The sequence below is a fragment of the Empidonax traillii genome, unplaced genomic scaffold (assembly GCF_003031625.1).
Source record: "Empidonax traillii isolate 1590-97213 ecotype Southwest subspecies unplaced genomic scaffold, ASM303162v1 scaffold495:size1017845, whole genome shotgun sequence".
Taxonomy (NCBI): Eukaryota; Metazoa; Chordata; class Aves; order Passeriformes; family Tyrannidae; genus Empidonax; species Empidonax traillii.
Window position 1 is genome coordinate 768275 of NW_020955688.1, and position 19515 is coordinate 787789.

A 19515-nucleotide genomic window follows, 5' to 3' on the forward strand; every position below is an offset into this window, starting at 1 on the left:
TGTCTGTGCCCATGCTTTCTGCCTGTGCCCTGGGGAGGGGGGTCAGCTGCTCTGGGCATTGTGGCTCATGGAACTGTGGGTGCACTCAGCTTCTGGCCTTGAATTGGTGATTTTGTGCCAGGGTGAGGTGCTGTGTGAGAAGAGCACCCAGCGTGGGGCATGGCAGGGCTGGGTGTGCTGCTCTCCAACCTCCTGGGGCATTGGCTCAGGGCTGAGGCTGGGAGAGAGCTGGCCCTGAGCTCTTAGGGCTGGGTCTAACCTCCAGGAGCCAGTGGGAGGGGGTGAAACACCTGAGGGCAGGTGTAGGGCTCTATTCCCTGCCAGAGGCTTGGTCATGGCTGTGGAGCAGTGCCATCAGCTCCTGCCCACAGGGGGAGTGGTATGAGCTTGTTCCTTCCCTTCCCACCTGTTCTGGACAGGTAGCCAAGCTTCCTTAGAATCACAGAATGGTTGGATCTCAAAGATAAGCCCTTTCCAACCCTCTGCCCTGGGCAAGGACACTGTCCAGTACACCAGGTTGTTCCAAGCGCTGTCCAACTTGGCCTTGAACACTTCCAGGGATGGGGTAGCCACAACTCTGGGCAACCTGTGCCAGGGTTTCTCACCCTCACAGGAAAGAACTTTTTCCTACCATCTGATCTAAACCTACTGTTTCTGTGTGAACCAATTCTCTATTGTCCTGTCACTTCTGTTCCTGATGGAAGAGTCCCTCTCTGGCTTCCTTGTAGCTCCTTCAGATACTGGAGGGGGCTGCACGTTCTCCACCAGCCTTGTCTTCTCCAGGCTGAACAATACAATTTTTTCAGGTTGTCTCCTGACAGGTGCTCTTGTCCCCTTATCTACTCCATGGCCTCCTCTGGCCATGCTCCCAAGTGCTCTGTATCATCGTGGAAGGGACCTCAGAGCTGGATGCAGCACTTCAGGTTGGGTCTCAGCAGAGCAGAGGGTCAGAATCCCCTCCCCTGCCCTGCTGCCCACACGGCACTGCATGCGGCCCAGGACAGAGCTGGCTTTCTAAGCTGCTAGTGCATATCGCTGTTCCAGCCTTGGGAACGATATGGCCTGAGGGTCGCAGCTCTTGCTTTCACCCTCAGGCTCCCCTGGACTCTCCTCTAAGCCCCTCTCTGGGGCTCTTCCAGCTGCGTTCCCTTCACCTCTGCAGTGACAGCCCGGGGACACCATCCCTTCTGAAGCCCCCACGGAGACAAGAGCTGGTCACAGCATGTTGGTATACATCATACATTTATTAGTGAATATCCCTCTCAAAATCAGCCACAACATTAAAAAAAATAATGATTGCACTACTTGGTCAAGCAGAACTAGCAACTTTCATTTTAAAAAAAGTACAAATCTGTTAAAAATTTCAATCAGTATAATACACATATATATAATACAACATACTAGTTATGTTAAATGCTACAAAACCAATATGATTCCAATGGAATGGAAAAAAACAAACACTTTTAGAGCTTTAAGAACCTTTTTTTTCTATATATTAGCCTTTTTTCAAATACATACATGGGAAAAATGAGGTAACTGTAAAATGTGCAAGTAACAGAGCAAAAAAAATTATATATATATATTTATATATATATATATATATATAAAAACTTTCTAACACAGAACACACGTCCTAGCACCTTCCGGGGAGCCGCGGGGGCCGCGGGGGTCCCACCGGAGGGCCCGGGGACTGGTATAATAGAACAGTAAACAGTCCACTATCCCACCACAGGAATTCATTGGTAAACAGTGGTATCTACAGCGCAGTCAGCAATCACAAACACCCTAAATAATTGTTTTTTAGTATTTTTTTTTTGTCATTTTTTCTTTTTGTCATTTTTTTTTTAAATGATACTTTTAGCTGCTCATTGGAATAAATTCTGCAGCACACGAGCTGTGAGCTTTCGAGTCGCCGTCAAAGGACCGTAAGGCTTTCCTGGCTCCCTGGGCACCGCGAGGGCGGGAGGGGAGGAGGGGGGCGTCTCCGGGGGCGCGAGGCCGCCGCGCGGCACGGGGACTCCTTTGGTTATCTGTCACTGAGTGAGGGACGGGGAGGGGGCCGGGGTCCTGCCCAAGGGGCACCGAGCCCAGCGGTGCCGCGGCGGAGCTGGTGGCGCCAGGCCGGGACCCTCGGCCTTGACGCTCCCCCCGGAGCGTGGCTGCCGGAGAGGTGAGAAAGGGCAGCGAGGGGACTGGCCTGTCGCCCCACGCCGCTTGCCGGCCCCGTGCCCAACCAGGCAGTGATCAGGGCTGGCCCCACTGGTGGCTGGCACTGCCCTGCAGGCGCCGTCGTGCCCACCCACGTGCCGGGCACAGCCCCTCGCCTCACACCCGGCCCAGGGCCAGCCCCGCACCTGCCCCCCGCCCCGCGGGGAGCGGCCCCATCCCACCCCGGCCCCCGGCCCCTTGCACACGCCGCCACCGCGGGCGCTCCCCACCCCCGCCGCCGCCTCCCGCCTGGAGGGGCGCGGACCCCGCAGGGACGGCCCTGAAAGTCTCACGGTCCTGCTGTGGCGTTGCGGACATGTGCAGTACAGTGCATGGCAGTATCAGCTGAGCACAAAAACCCCTCTCCCCACCCCCCCTCACCCCACAGCCGGCTAGACGTAGCCAAGACCACGTTCCAAGCTGGTCAGACATGCATGCATATTTGTGAACATTTACATAGGGCTGGCGTCCGCTCGGAGGCTCCCAGGCGTCAGCGACGCGCCACGAGGGGAGGGCAGTGCTCTCACCACCACCCCCGCCACCGCCTCCCGTCACCCTCCTCGCTAATTAATCATGCAAAACAACGGCCACGCGGGATTGATGGAGCCGGGCAGCGGTGTGGCAGCTTCTCCCCCAGCCCCGTCGCCCGGTCCCGCATGGGCAGGGGGGATATGGCAGCGGGGGGCTGCTCACAGCTCCCCCAGCGCCAGCCGGGGCAGGGCTAGGGTAGCACTGAAAATACACCACGAGGTTATGAATAAAACTCCCTGCTCCGGGGGCTGGGGGGGCACCCGCTGCAGCCTAGCCGGCCCCTGCTGCCCACCGGCCAGGGACACCGCACCACACCGTCCAGCCAGCAGGACGGGGAACGGGGGCTACCTTGATTTACATTGTCAGGACAGGGAAAGGAGAGCAGGGGCCGGGCAGCACACTGGGGACACCACATGCCCATGGCCACAGGACGGGGCTGGCATCCCCCCTCAGGCCTGGTTGCCTCATAGGATGCCACATGACTTGGCCCCGGGGGCTGCACCAGCCAGGCATGGGGGAATGAACAGGGAGAGGGGCCAGGGCTGTGCCAGCACCGTCCTCCCACTGGTGAAAGACCCTAAGCAGCCATAACCCTCCAGGGTTCCCCAGGGCACCTGAGGCAGGAAAAGGGCTGAGCCGGGCTGCATATGAGAGCAAGGACAGACGTTCCTGCCTTCCTGCCCCGGCCATGCTGCAGGGTTGCTGGTGTCCCACCTTGGCCACATTCCGCCAGGCACCTCCTCTGGCCGTCCCCGGGGCCGGCCCAGCGCTCCGGCTTGGGGTGCCGCAGCATCAAACCCACAGCGCTCCCTCCTCTCTCCTCCCCGTGTCCTCCTCGAGCAACGTTGAGGGGAGGAGCCGCCTGCGCACCCCTGGGGCATACGGCCACAGAACCAAAATTGTGACGGAAATGGAAACAGGAAAAAAAAACCTATTGTAAAAATTAAAAAAAAAAAAAAAAAAAAAAAAGTGACAAAGGGAAAAACCACTAATTCCCTAGCGGAGTACAAAGACCTGGAAAAGTGATGGAGCAACAACAGCGTCTTTGGAGCGCGGAGGGCACGGCCACGCGCCTCCCGCCTCCAGCACAACACGATTCGGGGCCCTGGGAGCGCAGCGGGCAGGCGTCCGGCCAAGTCCGTGCCCCGGCGGGGAGGAGGAGGGCTGGCCGGGAGCCCGGACTGCTCAATGCTCACCACATCCGAGGAGAGGCTTTGGGGAGGGGGGTAAGCGCAGGGTCAGGCCCCAGCAGCGGGCAGCGGCCCTCGCCCCGGCCCGGCGACCTCGTCCTCTAGCGAATTGTGCGGCACAGCGCCCGCCAGCTTCAGTCCGCCTCCCGCTGCACCTCCGACGCGTCCGCCCGGCAGATCGGGCACGTGCGGTTCGCCTGCAGGCAACCAGAGACAGGGCAAGTGAGGGGACACCCCATGGCACCAGCTGCACCCACACCCCACCGGTAAGGGTTGGAACCACACCCTGGGAGTGTCTGATCCAGCCTGGCACAGTGCTTGGCCCCAGCTCCCAGTGCATCCCTCCTGTGCTGCAGGGCACTGAGGCCACCCAAAAGGCAGCACTTGGTGCCCTCAATGCTCCCAAGAAGCCACCACACTCCTCACAGAGGGCACAGGCAGTACCTTTAACCATTTGTCGACACACTTGGCGTGGAACTCGTGGTTGCAGGGCAGGACGCGGAGAAGCTGCCGGGCCTCGAAGTCACTGAAGCACACAACGCACCTGGGGGAGGCAGCCATCAGTAGGACCCCACCTCCAGCCATGGCCCTACCACCAGCCCTGGCCCCCAGCCCCTCAACAGACTCCCACGTGCACCCCGGGCTCACTCACAGGGTCTGCTCGGACTGGTGGCTCTCAGGGTTGAAGCGGTAGGACGGGAGGTGTTCGATGTCTGCTTTGGTGAGTCCCCGTGGCTTGGCCTCCCCCAGCCGCTCGGCCAAGTTCAGCAGTGCCTGGAAGGAGATGCAGAGGATGGTTTAGCTCATCTCACGTCCCAGCACAGCACCGCTCCAGGCTCTCCCCTCCCAGAAGAGTGATCACCACAACCCCCAGCCCTCAATCCCACCATCCTGTGGGGAAGCTGAGCCAACATACCTCGTAATTCTCCATCTCCACATCATCCACATCCAGGTCTAGGCTGATCGTGGGCCCCACGGCCGTCGGTGACACAGGAAGCATAGAGCTGGGGGGGAAGGATGGGATAGTCGGTGTGGGGCCACAAACCCCAACCTCCACCTTGACATCTCGAGGGGGGCAGAGCCACCTGTGCCAACACTGTGCCACTGTGGGCCCCACCCACAGCACCACCCCTTCCCTATACCATAACCCCCTGGTACTCACAGGAAATAGGGCAGGAAGCTCGGATAGTACGGAGGCGGCGGTGGAGGGGGTGGCGGTGGGGGCAGCGCCTGTTGCAGCCGGTACCGCTGAGCGTTCAGCCGCCGGGGCATCATGTGGGGGTATGGCTGCAGGGAGAGACAGGGCACTCAGAGCCGTGCCAGCCCCACAGTGTCCCCAACCCCTCCACAGGACAGGGACTCACCACACCAAATGGCAGTTCTTGGTGCAGCGGGTCGTGAGGGAGGTAATGCAGCGGCATGGAGGGCGACAGCGTGGGGGCGTGGTGAGACGGGGGGTATGTGAAGCCTGCGATAGGGTGCTGCTCCCCACGTAGGTCCACATCATTGTCTATCCTCTGCAGAGGCTGCGGGGGAAACAGTTAGGCTGGGAGAAGCATCCCATCGACACTTCCCCGACACTACCAGGACCCTGGGCATCCTTACCCACCACCCCCAGCTCAGACCCACAGGGGTTGCAGAAGGACAAGACCCCAAGGCGGTGTTCGTTGGGTGCATCACATCCCAAACCCGTACCCCCACCCCAACTCACCATGCGTGGATGCTGGGCTTGGAGAGGTACAAACTGCCCCAGGGGGGCCATGTGGGGCGGCTGGTGAGGGGGCACTGGCGGCGGGGGCGGGTGCAGGATGTAATGGTCGCTGGAGATGATGGGGGGGAATGTCTGGTAGGAGACGGGAAGCTGTTGCATGGCACATGCCTGAATCAGCTGTGGGGAGACACAGAGAGAAAAAAACAGGGTCAGACACCCCTGCCCTCTCCCCAGGACCTCCAACAGACCCTCAGACATTTGCCCTCCAGTGGGCCTGAGTACCCACATAACCTCTGGGCACCCATGGTCCAGGCTGTCCCCAGGTGTCCCCTGCCATGACTCACCGGGGGTGGGAGGCAGCAGAGCGGGTAGTGCTGTCCACTGAACATCACTGAGCATGCTGGGAGCTGCTGGGTGCTGCACCCAGGGATGTGCTGGCCAGCGTGGATGGGGAAGCCTTGCGTCGTGACGGTGGTAACCGTGTAGGAGAGAGGGACAGGTCCCTGGTGCACCTGAGGATGAGGCGCCAAGGGCACTGTCAGGACACAGCCCTGGCTGAGCTGTCCCCATCCTGACAGGGTGACAGCAGGGTGTTGAGCACCCAGCACTGGAAAACAACACCTGGCACCTCCATCCCACCAGTGGTGGCCAGAGAAAAGGTCCGAGTGCAGGCTCAGTTTCACAAAGCTTTTGCTCCCCACAGACGAGCTGGCACAGCCTCCAAGCCAGCGCTGCCACCACAGATGACAGTGACAATTATGACATGAACAACCCTATGAGGGGACTACCCCCAGACCCTGGGAGCAGAGACCACCCCGGGCACACTCAAGTTGGTATAGGGACCCCAGGATTTAAGTGCTCAGAGGACAAGAACACCAAAAGGCTCAGGGTTGGGTGCTCCCAGCAGCAAGTGGTCAGAGGGGACCCAGGGACATGTCACCACCCCAGACACCAGTCCAGGGCCACACTTAGGAGTAGGGCTGGGGCTGCAGTACCTACCTGGTCATGCAGATCCACCATGAATGGGTTCTGGTGGGGCGGGTGAGCAGCTGGGTGAAGCATTCGTGGCGGCGTGCTGGGAAGAGCGTAGGCACGGGGCTCATCTACAGGGATGTGCGGCTGCTGGGGGAAGGCAGGGTGCAGCTGGGGCTCATCCTGGCCCAGCAGGGTTGCCAGAGGTCTGTCGCGTCGTCCCCACTGACGCCTGGCAGGGGGGCTGTGGGGCCACCGCAGGAGAGAAACAGAGCAGGAGTGACCCCCAGGCCAGGGGCACCGCAGCCCCAGGTAGGGTGGCTACAGGTGGGTCGGTGCCAGCCCAGTGCCCAGGGCGAGACGCTCAGGGCATTGTGCCAGGCCACATCAGGTTGGGCAGCTCCACAAACAGCTTCTCTGCTCACTCTGCGAGTGCCCTCTCAGTGTCCGCAGCACAGAAAGGACCCTCTGCTCCCCAGGGACCCCTCAGTCAGGTCAAGTGGATGTGCTTCCCTGTCAATCTCCACCCAAGTCCCTCGGGAGACGGTGCCTTGCCCCAGCAGGGCCAGAGAACCAACCCTACGTCCCCACAGGCTGTGGGGGACAGGGCTCCACACCGCACCCCGTACCTTCGCCGGAGGTGGTCGGGGCTGCTGCAGGGTCCCCCCGAGAAACGGCGCTGGGCAAAAGGGGCAGAGGGCGGCCGCCTATTCACTGCCAGTTCCCATGGTCGCATTGGTGACGTCGGGAGGCGGATGGGCACACGGGACCTCAGGTTCCAGGCAGGGCAAGACACCAGCACCTTGGATCCTGTGAGAAGGACAGCTGGGTCACGGCACCACAACCTCTGGGGCTGCACAGGGCTACAGGAGCCCCCAGTCCTCCCCATGCCCCAAGCCGGCACAGCATCACCCCAGCTCACTCCTTCACCATCTGCTTTGGGAGAGGGAAGAAAGGAGGCACCGAGCAGGGCTGGGGCAGCCACTGCACCCACGGACTTGCTAGAAGGGGTGGGAGGGGAATTGCAGCCTGCTTGGCTCCTGCCATGCCCCTAAATGCTGGGAGTCAGACCACCCTTTCCATGACCAGAGACCTGCACAAGTGACATTGAATCAGCACGGCACCACTGTCCCCCCACAGCTCAGCCTGCTGCTCCCTCCCCACAAGGATTGTAATGCCAAGGGCTGGAGCTCTTGCTGCTGCAGCCACCCTCTCTCCTGGAGCTGGCTACAGAAGAGCCCATCCACATCATCCCCCCATTACTGTCCCTCCACTGCATGGCCAGAGCTACCCCCCATGCACAACACAGACACAAAGGGAGAGAGAAGAGCTTGTTTTTGGCACAGAGAAAAGCAAGTAGTGAAGGGCCCTGCGGCCTGGCTGCTCGATAGCCAATGGGGAGCCTGAGCGGTGGCGTGGGGGGTTTCCAGCATGTCCTTGGCCAAGATAGGCTCCAGTGCTGGTTCTGGGGACTGCTCTCTCTTGCTGGACTCCTTCACAACCTACTCTGGAGTGACACTGCTGCCCTGGTAGCAGGCACAGGGGCTGGCAAGGGCAGTGGGGCTCACGGCCCTGCTGTGTCAGGGTTGTGCACCTCAACTCCCTGCTGCACACAGGGCACAGCCGCACATCCCTGCGGAGCAGGGGACAGGCATGGGCTATGTCGAAGTCAGGCAGGCAGCTCTGCTTCCCCAGCTGCTTCCAGACACAGAGGGACAGTGGGAACACAGGCAAGCGGACTGGGTACAGAGCCCTGGCCCTGCCCCATCTCCCCTCCTGCACCCAGGCTGGCTGATGTCCTCATACCAGAGCCCCCTCCTACCACACAATTCAGCCCCCTCAGTCCCAGTGAAGCTTAGCACTGCAGAAACATCTGCACATGGGACTGTGCTTCCCTAGGCTCTGGTTTCCAGGGTCCCAAAAGGACCTTCCATGGCTCAATGTGTGTCCAACACCCTCCCTGGGCACCCTCCCACTGCCCACCTTCCTTCAGCCTCCACAGCCCTGGTCAGCAAGTGGAAGCAGTCATGGCCTTGGCACTGCAGCCCACCTGCCCCTAAATTCAGCTTGCCTGCAGGCTGGTGCCCTCCCAAACCATCTCCTTCAGCCACACTTCTTCCTCAGTGTCAATGGTAAAGGCACACTGGGGGCAGGAAGGGTACCTGGATCCTGGGGAACACTGCTCAGTCCCAGGAGGAGGCTGAGAGAGGGTCAGCCCAGCAGCAAGAAGCTGCAATGTCACTTTTGGGTGATGGGCATCAGCAAGCACGGTGAGATGTCACCAGGGCAAGCTCTGTGCCACACACGGGTCTCTTCTTAACCTCACTTCCACCTACTACACTACTGTGAAAGCTGAAAGTAAATTTCTCTCTTTGTTTTGGGAGGAAAAAGGAAAAACAAGCAAAAGCCACCGGCTGAACTCTAAGGAACCTCATCTGTGCCTGCTGCCAGGGAAGGGGGTGTGCCAGAACAGGAAGGGTCTGCCCCACGGGTGGCTTATTCTGTTCCCCTCAACACTGCTCGGCTGCCGTGTTCCCCTGAGCAGGCTGGAGACCAGGGCACATCAGCAGCCCAGGTTTAACCCCACTCCTAAGAAGCCTCTCTGAGGTGTTAATGCTTTCAGTTCCACATCCTCACTCTCGGAGCACACATGGTATCAAGGCCCTGCGTGACCCGGCGGGCACCTTCTAGACCAGACACCACAGCGATGGGCTTCGGGATGGGTTTCCCCAGAGGCACACTGAAGCCACACAAGGGCTCGCCTGTTCGCGGGACCTCCGGAGCAGTGGGGGCTGCCTGGGCTTCGAGCACCCTAGGACGGCACCTCGAGGCGGGACATCCCCGACTCGCGGACGCGGTGGTGGCCCGGCCCCCATCCTGCCACAACGAGCACCCCCAAGGCATCCACCCTCTTGCTCCACGCGGGCACACCCAGCTCCCTCCCTCGCACTCGTGGCTGGGAGCCAGCGGCCACCCCGGGCAGGGTGGCCGCGACCCCGAGGAGGCCACGGCAGCCCGACAGCGAAGGGCACCGCGATCCTCGCAGCCCCTCGGAGGGGCGGAGGGAGGCGGCTCCCGGGCCCCGTCGAGAACAAAGTTAGCAGCGCGCCAGCGCTCACGCCCGGTGCCATCTGCTCGGGCAGAGCCGGGCTCGGGGGCTGCCGAGGGAGCCGCCCGCCCCGACTGTGCTCCCACCCCGCCGCCGGCTCAGTCCCGGCAACCCCAGCTCCCCCGAAACCCCTTCCCCGCCGCTCTCCCGGGAGCGGGGTCACCGCTGGCCCCGCCGCACCGGCAGCTCCTTTAGAGGGCCGACCCCGACCCCAAACCCAAACCCGACCCGAGCTCGGCTCCCGCATCTCCAGGACGGCGACACGCGGCGGAGCGAGCGGCGCATCCCGGAGCGCTCCGACGGGGCGCCCCGCCGTGCAGCACCCCGGGAAGGCACCGTGACCACCGGCCCCGGGCAGCGCACCCCGGGCTGCGGCCCCCGCCGCAGAGCCCCACCGGTGCCGGCGTCGGTGCGGGCGCGGAGCTGTGGCTTTAAGAGCGGCCGCTCCGGGGCCATGTGCTCGGCGCCAAACAAAAGCAATAACAAAGGCGGCCGCCGGGCCCCGCCGCCGCCGCCCGGGGCAGGTGCCGCCGAAGGTCCGGGGGGCGGCCCCCGCCCCCGCCCCGCTCACGCCCCCCCCGGCCCGCACGTACCTGCAGCGATGGCCTGGGCCGCCGCTCCGGTGCAGCCGCGGCGCCCCCGCCCCCTCCCTCCCGCCGCTCTTTGTTCGCCGACGCCGGGCCCGGGCCTGCCCCCCCCCCGCCGGCCCGCCGCCGGCCCTCCCCTCCCTCCCTCCCGCCCGCCTCCCGCCGGGCCGGCCCCCTCCCCGCCGCCGCTGTTTCCGGTGCCTCTTTGTTGTGCGCGGCGCGGGGCGGCCGCGGCGGGTGCGTGTCCCTTTAAGAGCCGGCGGGACGCGCCGGAGCGATCGCAGCGCTCGGGGGCACCGGGGGCGCGCGCGGGGGCGGGGGGGGACCGGGGGCACCGGGGGGGGAGATGGGGGGGCGGCGCGGCGCGCGCGCGTCCCACGTGACCAGGCGTGTCACGGTCCGCAGCCATCTTGGAGCGCGGGGCCGCCACGCGGGGCAGCGACCCCCGCCCGGGACCACCGGGACGGGCCCGGGGCGGGAGCACAGGGCACCAGCCACCTCACCCCGCCGGGATGGCCCCCACGCCTGGGGGCATCTTACCTGCGGCTGTGTCCCCCCCCCGGGCCCCAGCTCCGTGAGCCTGGTGGGCTGAAAAGTCCGGGCAAGGGGATGGGGAAGAAGGAGCTCGGCCCCCCTGTCACCTCCCCCACTGGGACGGGAGCACGGAGGAGCTGCTCCCCTCCTGCTCTGCACATCAAGCCCTTGCCCGCACCAACAGCTCTGCCATGACGTCTCACCCTGGACAAACTTCCATGCACTGGAAAAGCCCCTTTTGCTTTACAAAAGCCTCCTACTCTCTCACAGTTATTAAACAAGGAGCAGGTACTACGTCGACCATCTCCTGCACAGCTCACCTGAGCAAGTCCCCTGGCTTGTGGCTATCACTGGAAGCTGAACACTGAGAGGCCGAGCCACCGGTTCCCAGGAGCCATACAACGGGAAGGCTGTGCCACTGATTCCCTGGGAACCACACACTGGGAGGCTGAGCCACCGGCTCCTCGGGGCCTGCTCACCAAGACGAGCCAGCAGCTCCCCGTGTGCCCTCGGAGCCCCCCTCAGTGCCAGTCAGACCCCCCTGCTCAGGGCAGCGTGTCGCAGCAGCTTCGCTGAGAGCCAGATGCTGCAGCCGAGCCAAATTTCCCCCGGTTACAACGCACACTTAGAAATTCCCAGGTAGGCGAGCGAGCCAACCGGCAGCCCTGATGTAATGCCTATAAACCAGCCCTCCCCTGACAGCTGGGTTTTAAAGTGCTAACAACCAAAAGGGAGCTAATTAATTTGTAGCATCACCCCTTTCAAAGAAGACCTCAGATCGACAATTTAACAATTCAGTAGCTCATCACTGCAGATGAGCAGTTGGATTCAGCTTTGCCCCATCCCAGCCCAGTGCCCTCCACACCCCTCTCAAGGCCAGTTTGACAGCTCTTACCCTCACCCCAAATCCAGGAACGCAGGAGGAACCACACCAGGCTCAAGGACCTCCCAGGACATGGAGGATCCAGGGGCAAGCTCCCTCTATTATGACTGTCAACAGCATAATGGACAACTGCTTCTGTCCCCATGGCAGGGGACACACAGGACAGGAAAGCAGCACAGTGGGGCAGACCTACCATGGAGTCAGATCCATGTGCTCACACAGGCACACCAGGAGAAACAGCCAAAGGACTCGATCAGCCCAGACCTGAACAACCACCCTTCCAGGTCTGCTCTACTTCGCTCCAAGATTTGAGGACTGGAGGTAAGAGAAGGAAAACAGCACTCTGCCCTTTGACCTTGCCACTATTTGTGCACAGAGGCAACACTGCACCTTCCCAAGGCTGCCAGGACACAGTCAGCGCACCGGCAGCAGGCAGAGGCCACAGATGGTGGATATCTGTGCAGACACTCCCTGCGGACCCGCTCCAGCGTCACCAGCTCCCCCGCGGCCAGCAGCTATCGATGTCCTCAGGACAGCGTTGGGAGAAGCCATCGATGGAGCACAGCTCACATGCTGCTCCTGCTCCCTGCCCAGCCAGGCTGGATTATCCCTGTGGTGCAGCCACACTGCCAGCACGGACAGGGCACCACACGTGCAGCTTCAGGGTCAGAGCATGTAGAAGTGGCTCGGCCCACCCTGCCTTTCGCTGTCTCAGGGACACAGCCACCAACATCACAGTGCTCCACATCCAGAATTCTGCCTGAAGAGCCACGTGAGGAGCCCAAGCGATGCTACAGCAAGGCTGGCCACAGACACTGGTTCAGCACATCTGGACCAGGACCAGGATCCCCAGCCCAGCCACCAAGACCTGTGACACCCCTGGTGAGCAGTGCCAGGCAGCAGCCTTAGAAAGCTCTGTACCTGCAAGGGGCTGCTCAGGCTGAACTCAGCTGCTCTGCAGCTGACGGCTGGCCCATGCTCTCCCTCCAAAGAGCTGGGGGCCAGCAGAACGAAGCCTTCCCAAGCCCAGGCTCTTAAAGATACCATCTGCTGCTGCAGGCGTGCTGCCTCCTTTGCCCCATATATAGGTCAGGTCTGACACAGGATTAGTAAGGGTGATCCAGTGGTGAGAGCACATCTCCCACTGGAGGTTTGCTCTGCCCCCCATGCTCTCCCCGACACCCAGCATGCCAATGCCTTGCTTTTATGCTCTCGCTGGCCTCTCACACAAGTCCAGGGAGATGAAGAGGCCCCAGATCCTTCTCTCTTCTTCTCAGTGCCTGGAAAAAGGTGGTAAGAAACCAGCACCACGCACGCAGAATCTCCTTACGCTGAGGGGAGCGGGGAGTAGGAGTGTCCCCATGCTACCCAAGGCCCAATGCAAGCACCAGAGGACATGGGACACCCTCACATCAGCAGGGTGAAGCACTTCTCCCCTGTAGCAACAGGGGAGTGAGGGGCTCCCCCCCTGCTCCACACAGCCGGTGTAGCCGAGTTCACCGGCAGCGGAGGCAGGACGCCTCCGCCTGATCACACACCACCCACTCCCACCCCCGGGCTGACAGCACTCCCATCAAACGCCTCCAGCCACACACACGTGGAGGATGCTGACATGAGGAGCGAGTAGCTGCACAGGCAGCGGAACTGATAACGCCCAGTTTCCTGTCGATCTCTCCCACGTGGATTCTCTGATGTCTAATAGCACGGCTGAGCTGCACTGCAGAGGGAGGACTAGCAGCACCTTCCTCCCCAAGAGCCGGAGCCTGTAGCAAGCCAAGACCTTAGAGACAGCATCCACACACATCTACCCCAGCTGACACCATCCAGCAAGTTCAAAGCAGAGAGGAGAACACTCACAAATAAACAATAAGCTTGCAGCTCGCACAAGCCTTAATTTCCTTAGGACAGGGTAAATAATCTGCAGAGATATCTCCACTTTCCTTTGTTTGCCCTAGAAACACCAGCACAACTTGAACAGAATGACCAGAAGGCTGCTGGTGCAGCAACTGCGCCCAGCTCAGGCACGTCTGAAGCTGAGCAGCATCAAGGCATGGGTTGTGTCCTCCTCTCACCTGGGTGGACTCCAGAAGCCCACTGAACCTTGCTCACCTCTGTCTGCCCTGGCATCCTGCAGCAGCCAGTTCCACAGCTCAGTTGCACACAGGTGGGGAGAGAAGAGCAAATGCCACCAGGTCCATCCCCAATCTGCTTCCTGGGCAGCCTCCACGGTCCTTCCCTTGCTTCCTACCAACACAGCTTGCAGTTTGGGACTCCATACTCCTCTGTATTTCACCTTCCAGTTCTCATTTCAAAGAGCCCTTTGCTAAAACAGAATCAATCTCTCCTTGGGCAGAGCCAACCCAGGGAGCAGGGATTCAGCCCCCATTTCCCATTCCCCAAAGAGCATCCCTGGAGTCCCCAGCTCACTTGCCATCTCTCCACAAGCAACCCTCTGAGTCCAGCCCACTTGCTACATGCTATGGACAGTGCTAATGGCATCTGCCAAGCAAAGGGCCAAGAGCAGGAGGGACTGGGCTCTAGACACCTTCCCCACTGCTCCCCGCTGTGCTCAGGCAGAGCAGCTCCAGCAAAGGGATACAGGCAAAGCCAGGAGCAGGTGGATGGCAAAGCCCAATTTCATTACCACTCAGCAAAACAAAGCGTCTCTTGAAAGCACTGGTGACAGTCAGGAAGTTGGGCTGGGTGCTTTGTTTTGCATTTTAAGAAGCCTGCAGGGACACTGACAACCTGCAACGATCACTTTCAGAAAGGAGCTCAGAGAAATTCATGATTTTCAGCAACCACTTACCCTCCTTTGTCCTTGATTTAAAATTTGCCAAGAGGCTGCTTACAAGATGCATCGAAACAGGCAGTGACCACTGCCCTAAATGCGAAGGAGGTTTGCTGCAATACCTCCCCAGTACATCACTCACAGAACCCCACACCAGTGCCTGGGGATGGCTTTAAGAGCAAAAACATGACTTTCAAGCTGACAGCCCCCGTGCACAAAGCATGGCTGTGCGGTGACAAGAGAGCAGCCTGGGGCACAGGAGCTGCCTGACCTCTGCTACAGCTCTTGCCAGTGGATTTTTATTGTTCACCACTTTCCTAAAGCGCAGGCACAGAGAGAAAAGCAACTAAGACACTTGGCTCAAAATGCAAATGCTGCCAGGGAGCCCTACCAGCACAGCAGGGAAAAGACAACCTGCCGGAGGGGACCACAGCTTGGTGCTGCCAGGCTGGGGGGAAAAAGGATCAGAGCATGAGCCCTCCCTTTCCAGGGGCAACAGCAAGAGGTGCTGGAAGTCTGGATCACCACAACACAGGCTCACTTGAGAGGAAGCAGCTCCTAACACAAAGCATTGCAGGCCAATCCTCTGCTCTGCATGGTCGAGCTGAAATCCTTCATCCTGCTTTCCAGGGTAGCCAAGGAAAGCCCAGAGCTACAGCTACACAGCCAGCGAGGCCAGTTCTCCAGGGACCAAGCTGCAGCTGGAAAATAATATTCCCAAGGCCTATCATGAGTGCTGCTTGCTGGGGACGCTGCTTGCCTTGCCCTCTGCCGTGCACGCAGCAAAGTGTGGAGCCCTCCCAAACCACCCCACTCCAGAAAACCCAAACACCCCATATTGGACATGGGCACCCTGGGCTGCTTGTGCCCTCCAGGAAATGGCTCATGCCCTGAAATGCTGAGGGCTTGGAGTTGCAAGGGCGAAGGAAAGGATAAGCACCGTGGTGCAGCTCTGCTGCCCAGGGAATCAGCAGCCTGGCTTCTCCCAGCAGCCCTGCAAGCGGACAGCACAGATCCATGCCACTCCCCTCCAGAACTGACCTGTCTCAGGGAGCCATGCAACATCCTTGTGCAGCTCCGTGACCGCAGGGCTCAGGGCCAGGCTCTCCCAAGTTCCTGCACACCACTGTCGGAGGGCCTCTGGGAGGGCTTCCCAGCACCAGCAGCAACTTGGATGTTTTAGCAGCCTCTGGACACATCAGACTGCACCTCGTGGGCTAAGTCTGCCTGATGGGTACGCAAACCCCTTGGCCAACCATTCACCTACACAGGGCAGGTGACAAACCGTGTTCCTCCACCTTGCTCCAAGCAGGGAGCCAAGGGATGGTGGGAAAATGCCGTGCACCGGCTCCTTGATTCAGAAGTGAAAAACTAAAAGCATCCATAAGCCAGGCTTTTCTGCTGAAAACCAGCACTGTGCTGCTTGCTGCCACCACCTCCCGAGCTGTGCCCGCGGCCGGGCTCACGTGACAGTGGAGTGGATGCACATGGGAGGAGTGGCTGTAGTGACAGCGTTACAGCTGGTGTCCAACACGGCTGAGCCCAGCGAGTCCCAGCGCTCTGCAGCTCTGCTTTACAAACCCCACACACTGCGCAGGTACAGGGGTGTCAGTGACAGTCAGGCCCCAGGAAATGACACCTGGAGGGACACAGCCTCCCGAACTCCCTGATGTCCACCAGGGCGAGGACAGGCCCACACCAAGCCTCGGGGACAAGGAGAGCTGTTCTTACACCAGCCCCAACTGCCCAGGGCCAGCCTTTCCATTCTTTGAGCAGAGAAGCTCCCACTGGGAAGCAGGGACACCTGGCTGGACAAGCATGACTTTACCCTGTCCTGCTCTTCTCTGAGTGACTTCACATCAGTCCCCACACTGCCCTGGGAGGCAGGACTTGACCAGCTTTGCAGACACCTGGGAGAAAAGTGCTGTGAGCTAAAGCCCAGCCCCTACCTGCCAGCTGTTATTTCATTCCTCTAACAGGTCCATAAACCAAGGATAATTAAATCTCCCCTAAACTCTCTTCCATTTAAAATAAAAATCTATAGTCCCTATTTCATTAGCTGGCTCTGGGTTTTACAGCTTGATCAATTCCCCTCGCAGAGCCCCAGTCCCGGGCAGGCAGGCGCAAACACACGGCTTCCACGGTGCAGATCAATGGGGATTCGCAGCCTCCTCTCCCCATTCCTTGTTCCTCACTCGTCAGAGGGAGCCAGGCGGCGCAGCAGGTAGGGATGGTGTGTTTCACTGCTCAAGGGAACACCACCGCCATATGTGGCTTCAGAGGACGGAGTTAGTGCCTGGCAAGAGTGGAGGCAGCAGCAATTCTCCCCCTCCAGTGAAGGGAGAGCCCAGCATGGGGCCCCAGAAACACAGCCATGACCCTAGAGGCAAAGCAACACAGCACACAGGCAAAGTGACACCTCCCCGCTTGCTCCACCGTGAAGAGGGACAAGGCTCAGCTCCCATGACTGACAGCTGGAGTCAGAGCCCACCAGAAGCATCAACTGAGAACCAAGAGCAGCCACCACAACTCCGACCTCCCAACACACAAAACGGAAGAGGCTCATCACAGCACACAGGCTCCCCATTTCCTGCTCTTCCTGGCCCTCTGCTGCTGCCCTGCCACACACCACCTTCACCCTGCCAGTCTGGTGGGCTCTAGATGGCTCTCATCACCCCTGCAAGCCTCTCCCTCCACTGCAGTGGGAGCTTCCAGCACTGGCAGCAGACGGAGGGATCACAGCAGCAGCCAGAGCTGCACAGAGAGCGGCCAGGCAGAGCCCATGGAGCGGAGATCAGTGTGCCAGGCAGTCCTTGCCCCGGCCCAGCACCCTGATGCCACCCAGCATCTATCACACCATTTCCCTCCACTCCAGTTAAGTATCCCTCCCTCCCCTGGCCTTTGCTCAGCCAGAAAGCAGCAAGTTGCCACAGTCCTGGTCATGCCAGAACACATCGTGGAGGCAGCCCCAGAGGGCAGGTCTAGAAGCCCTGGCCCAGAGAGCTCTGCCCTGTCCACACAATGCCAGTGATGGACAAACCACACCACCAGGGCCCAAACCCCAATCTGTGCCAACCCGCCTTCGGGCAGGCTGGCACACTGGTACCTGCCAGGGGACATCAGGACTGGTCACTGGGACACAGCACAGCCACCATTCAGAGCATCCACTCCAAGCAAAGGCCTGCTATCCCACAGAGACTCCCTGCCCATCTGCAGGGGGAGGACACTGGAGCCTCACACACACACACACACACACAGGTGCCTCCTGCCTCACCTCCCATGCCAACACCTGCCCTGTCTCCGCTCCCACTGGAGAGGGGGCATGGATAGGCCACAGTCCACCTGCGAAACCAAACCCACTGCTGAAGGGCGAGACGCCACCCAGCCAGCCCCAAAGCAGCCACCCAAAGGTGACAAACAAAGGCGCCCGGCAGGCACTCCGCATTAGCAGTATTTTTAGACACCACTATGGAGCCGGCCTTATTATTTTCATTGCAACGTGCATAATTACCCGCCATGCACCGCAGTGACATCAGACGCAGCCGGCTCCCCTCCGACAGCTGCTCCTCCTCCCAGGGCTCCTGCCTGGCCCCGGGGACCCACCTGCCCTGCCGGTCTCTGCCTGCCCCTCTCCCCGGGGCACGAGGCCCCACCTCGAGGGGGACCTCGAGGTCCTGGGGCGTCAGAGCCGACATGAGCACAGGTGGCAGAGGGACAGAGCGAGGCAGTGGCACAGAATGGTGAGGAGGCGAGCATGGGGACGAGCTCCGGAGCTGCGGACACACGGCCAGTTGTGCCGGAGCAGAGGGCTGGTGCAGAGCTGGCGAACAGGGCACCAGCACAGAACCGAGCAACGTGGGAAGAGGGGCTGTCCCCACTCGGAGGGACAGCACCTGCCTTGCCGCAGGGTTCAACTGCCCGGGAGAGCAAACGCGGGGAGCCATCCCAGCTGCCCACAGCCTGGTCCCACACGTCCTCTGTGGGACAGGGATGCCACGGGTCCCGCACACAGCCCACGCTTCCAGCACAGACCTTGCAAGCCCGGTGGCACAGCCTGTCCCACTGCCTCCACCCAGGGTGCCACCATCACCGCCCCGGCAGTTCAGGCTCATTTGTTTCCTACCTCTTCCCCAAACGCAACTTTCCGAAGAGCTGCACCGCTTCTCCTCCCGTCCCCTCTAACACGCCGGGGCTTGCACAGCTCCCGGGGTGCAGGGGCACAGCGGACGGGGCACCCTGGGGTGCGCAGCAGGGCGAGGACACAGCACCAGCCTCGGCAGGAGCCCCCGACCCTCGCCCGGCCGGGGCCGCAGAAGCCCCCGAGAAGGGGCTCCGGCCGGGGCAGGCCCGGGCAGCCCCCGGGGCCGGCAGGGATCGCCCCCTCCCCGCTGCCCCGCGCAGGCCCCTCTGCGGGGCCCCTTCCCCCCGCGGGGCTCCGCGGGCATGGGGGGCTCCTCCCACCGCCGTGTGGTCGCACCGGGCCCAGCTGCGCTTTACGGCCGCTCCCCCAGTATCCCGGTGCCCCGAGCAGCCGCCGCTGCCCCCGCTCGCCCCGGCCATCCGTCCGCTCTGCGCACCGGGCCAGGCCCGGCCGTCCCCGCCGCACCGGGCCGCGCTCGCTCCTCCGGCCCTGCATCCACTCCATCGCTCCGGGCCCTGCCCGCCGCCCTCCCCGACCTCCCCGCCCCGGCGCTGCCCTCCCCGTTCCCCCGGCCCCGGGCCCTGCCCGCCGCCTCCACCCCGGGGCACCGGCCCTGCCCCGCGCAACCTGGGCCTGCGGCCGCCGCCGCCGCACCCCGTACCTGCGGGAGGCTCTCCCCCGGCGCTCGGTGCCGTGCCGCGGCGCTGCCCGCCGCTCAGCCCGCTCGCATGGCGCGGCGGCCGGGCCCGCCGGGCTCCGTGTCCGTGCCGGTGCCGGTCCCGGTGCCGCTCCCGCTCCGGCCTCAGCCCCGCCTCATGGCGCCCCCGCGCCCGTCGCGCCGATGGAACCGGCCGCGCC

The 19515-nt window shown here is 61.7% G+C and overlaps 1 protein-coding gene across 3 annotated transcripts; it reads right to left on the bottom strand.

Annotated features, from left to right (window-relative positions):
• Positions 1-3528: 3528 nt before the first annotated feature.
• On the bottom strand, positions 3529-19433 carry RNF44 (ring finger protein 44). Of its 3 annotated transcripts, none has more exons than XM_027896376.1 (11): positions 19319-19433; positions 7242-7422; positions 6640-6856; positions 5985-6152; positions 5641-5817; positions 5294-5455; positions 5092-5216; positions 4846-4933; positions 4582-4703; positions 4374-4473; positions 3529-4126 (listed from the first exon to the last, which is right to left on the bottom strand). In XM_027896376.1, the coding sequence occupies exons 2-11, from the start codon at positions 7346-7348 to the stop codon at positions 4064-4066; spliced, it is 1329 nt and encodes a 442-aa protein (XP_027752177.1). In that variant the 5' UTR covers positions 7349-7422; positions 19319-19433; the 3' UTR covers positions 3529-4063. The 3 variants fall into 3 exon arrangements, with proteins under 3 accessions (XP_027752177.1, XP_027752175.1, XP_027752176.1); XM_027896374.1 differs by lacking the exon at positions 19319-19433 and adding an exon at positions 18640-18778; XM_027896375.1 differs by lacking the exon at positions 19319-19433 and having other exon boundaries at positions 6640-6759; positions 7242-7355.
• Between the last annotated feature and the right edge of the window lie 82 nt (positions 19434-19515).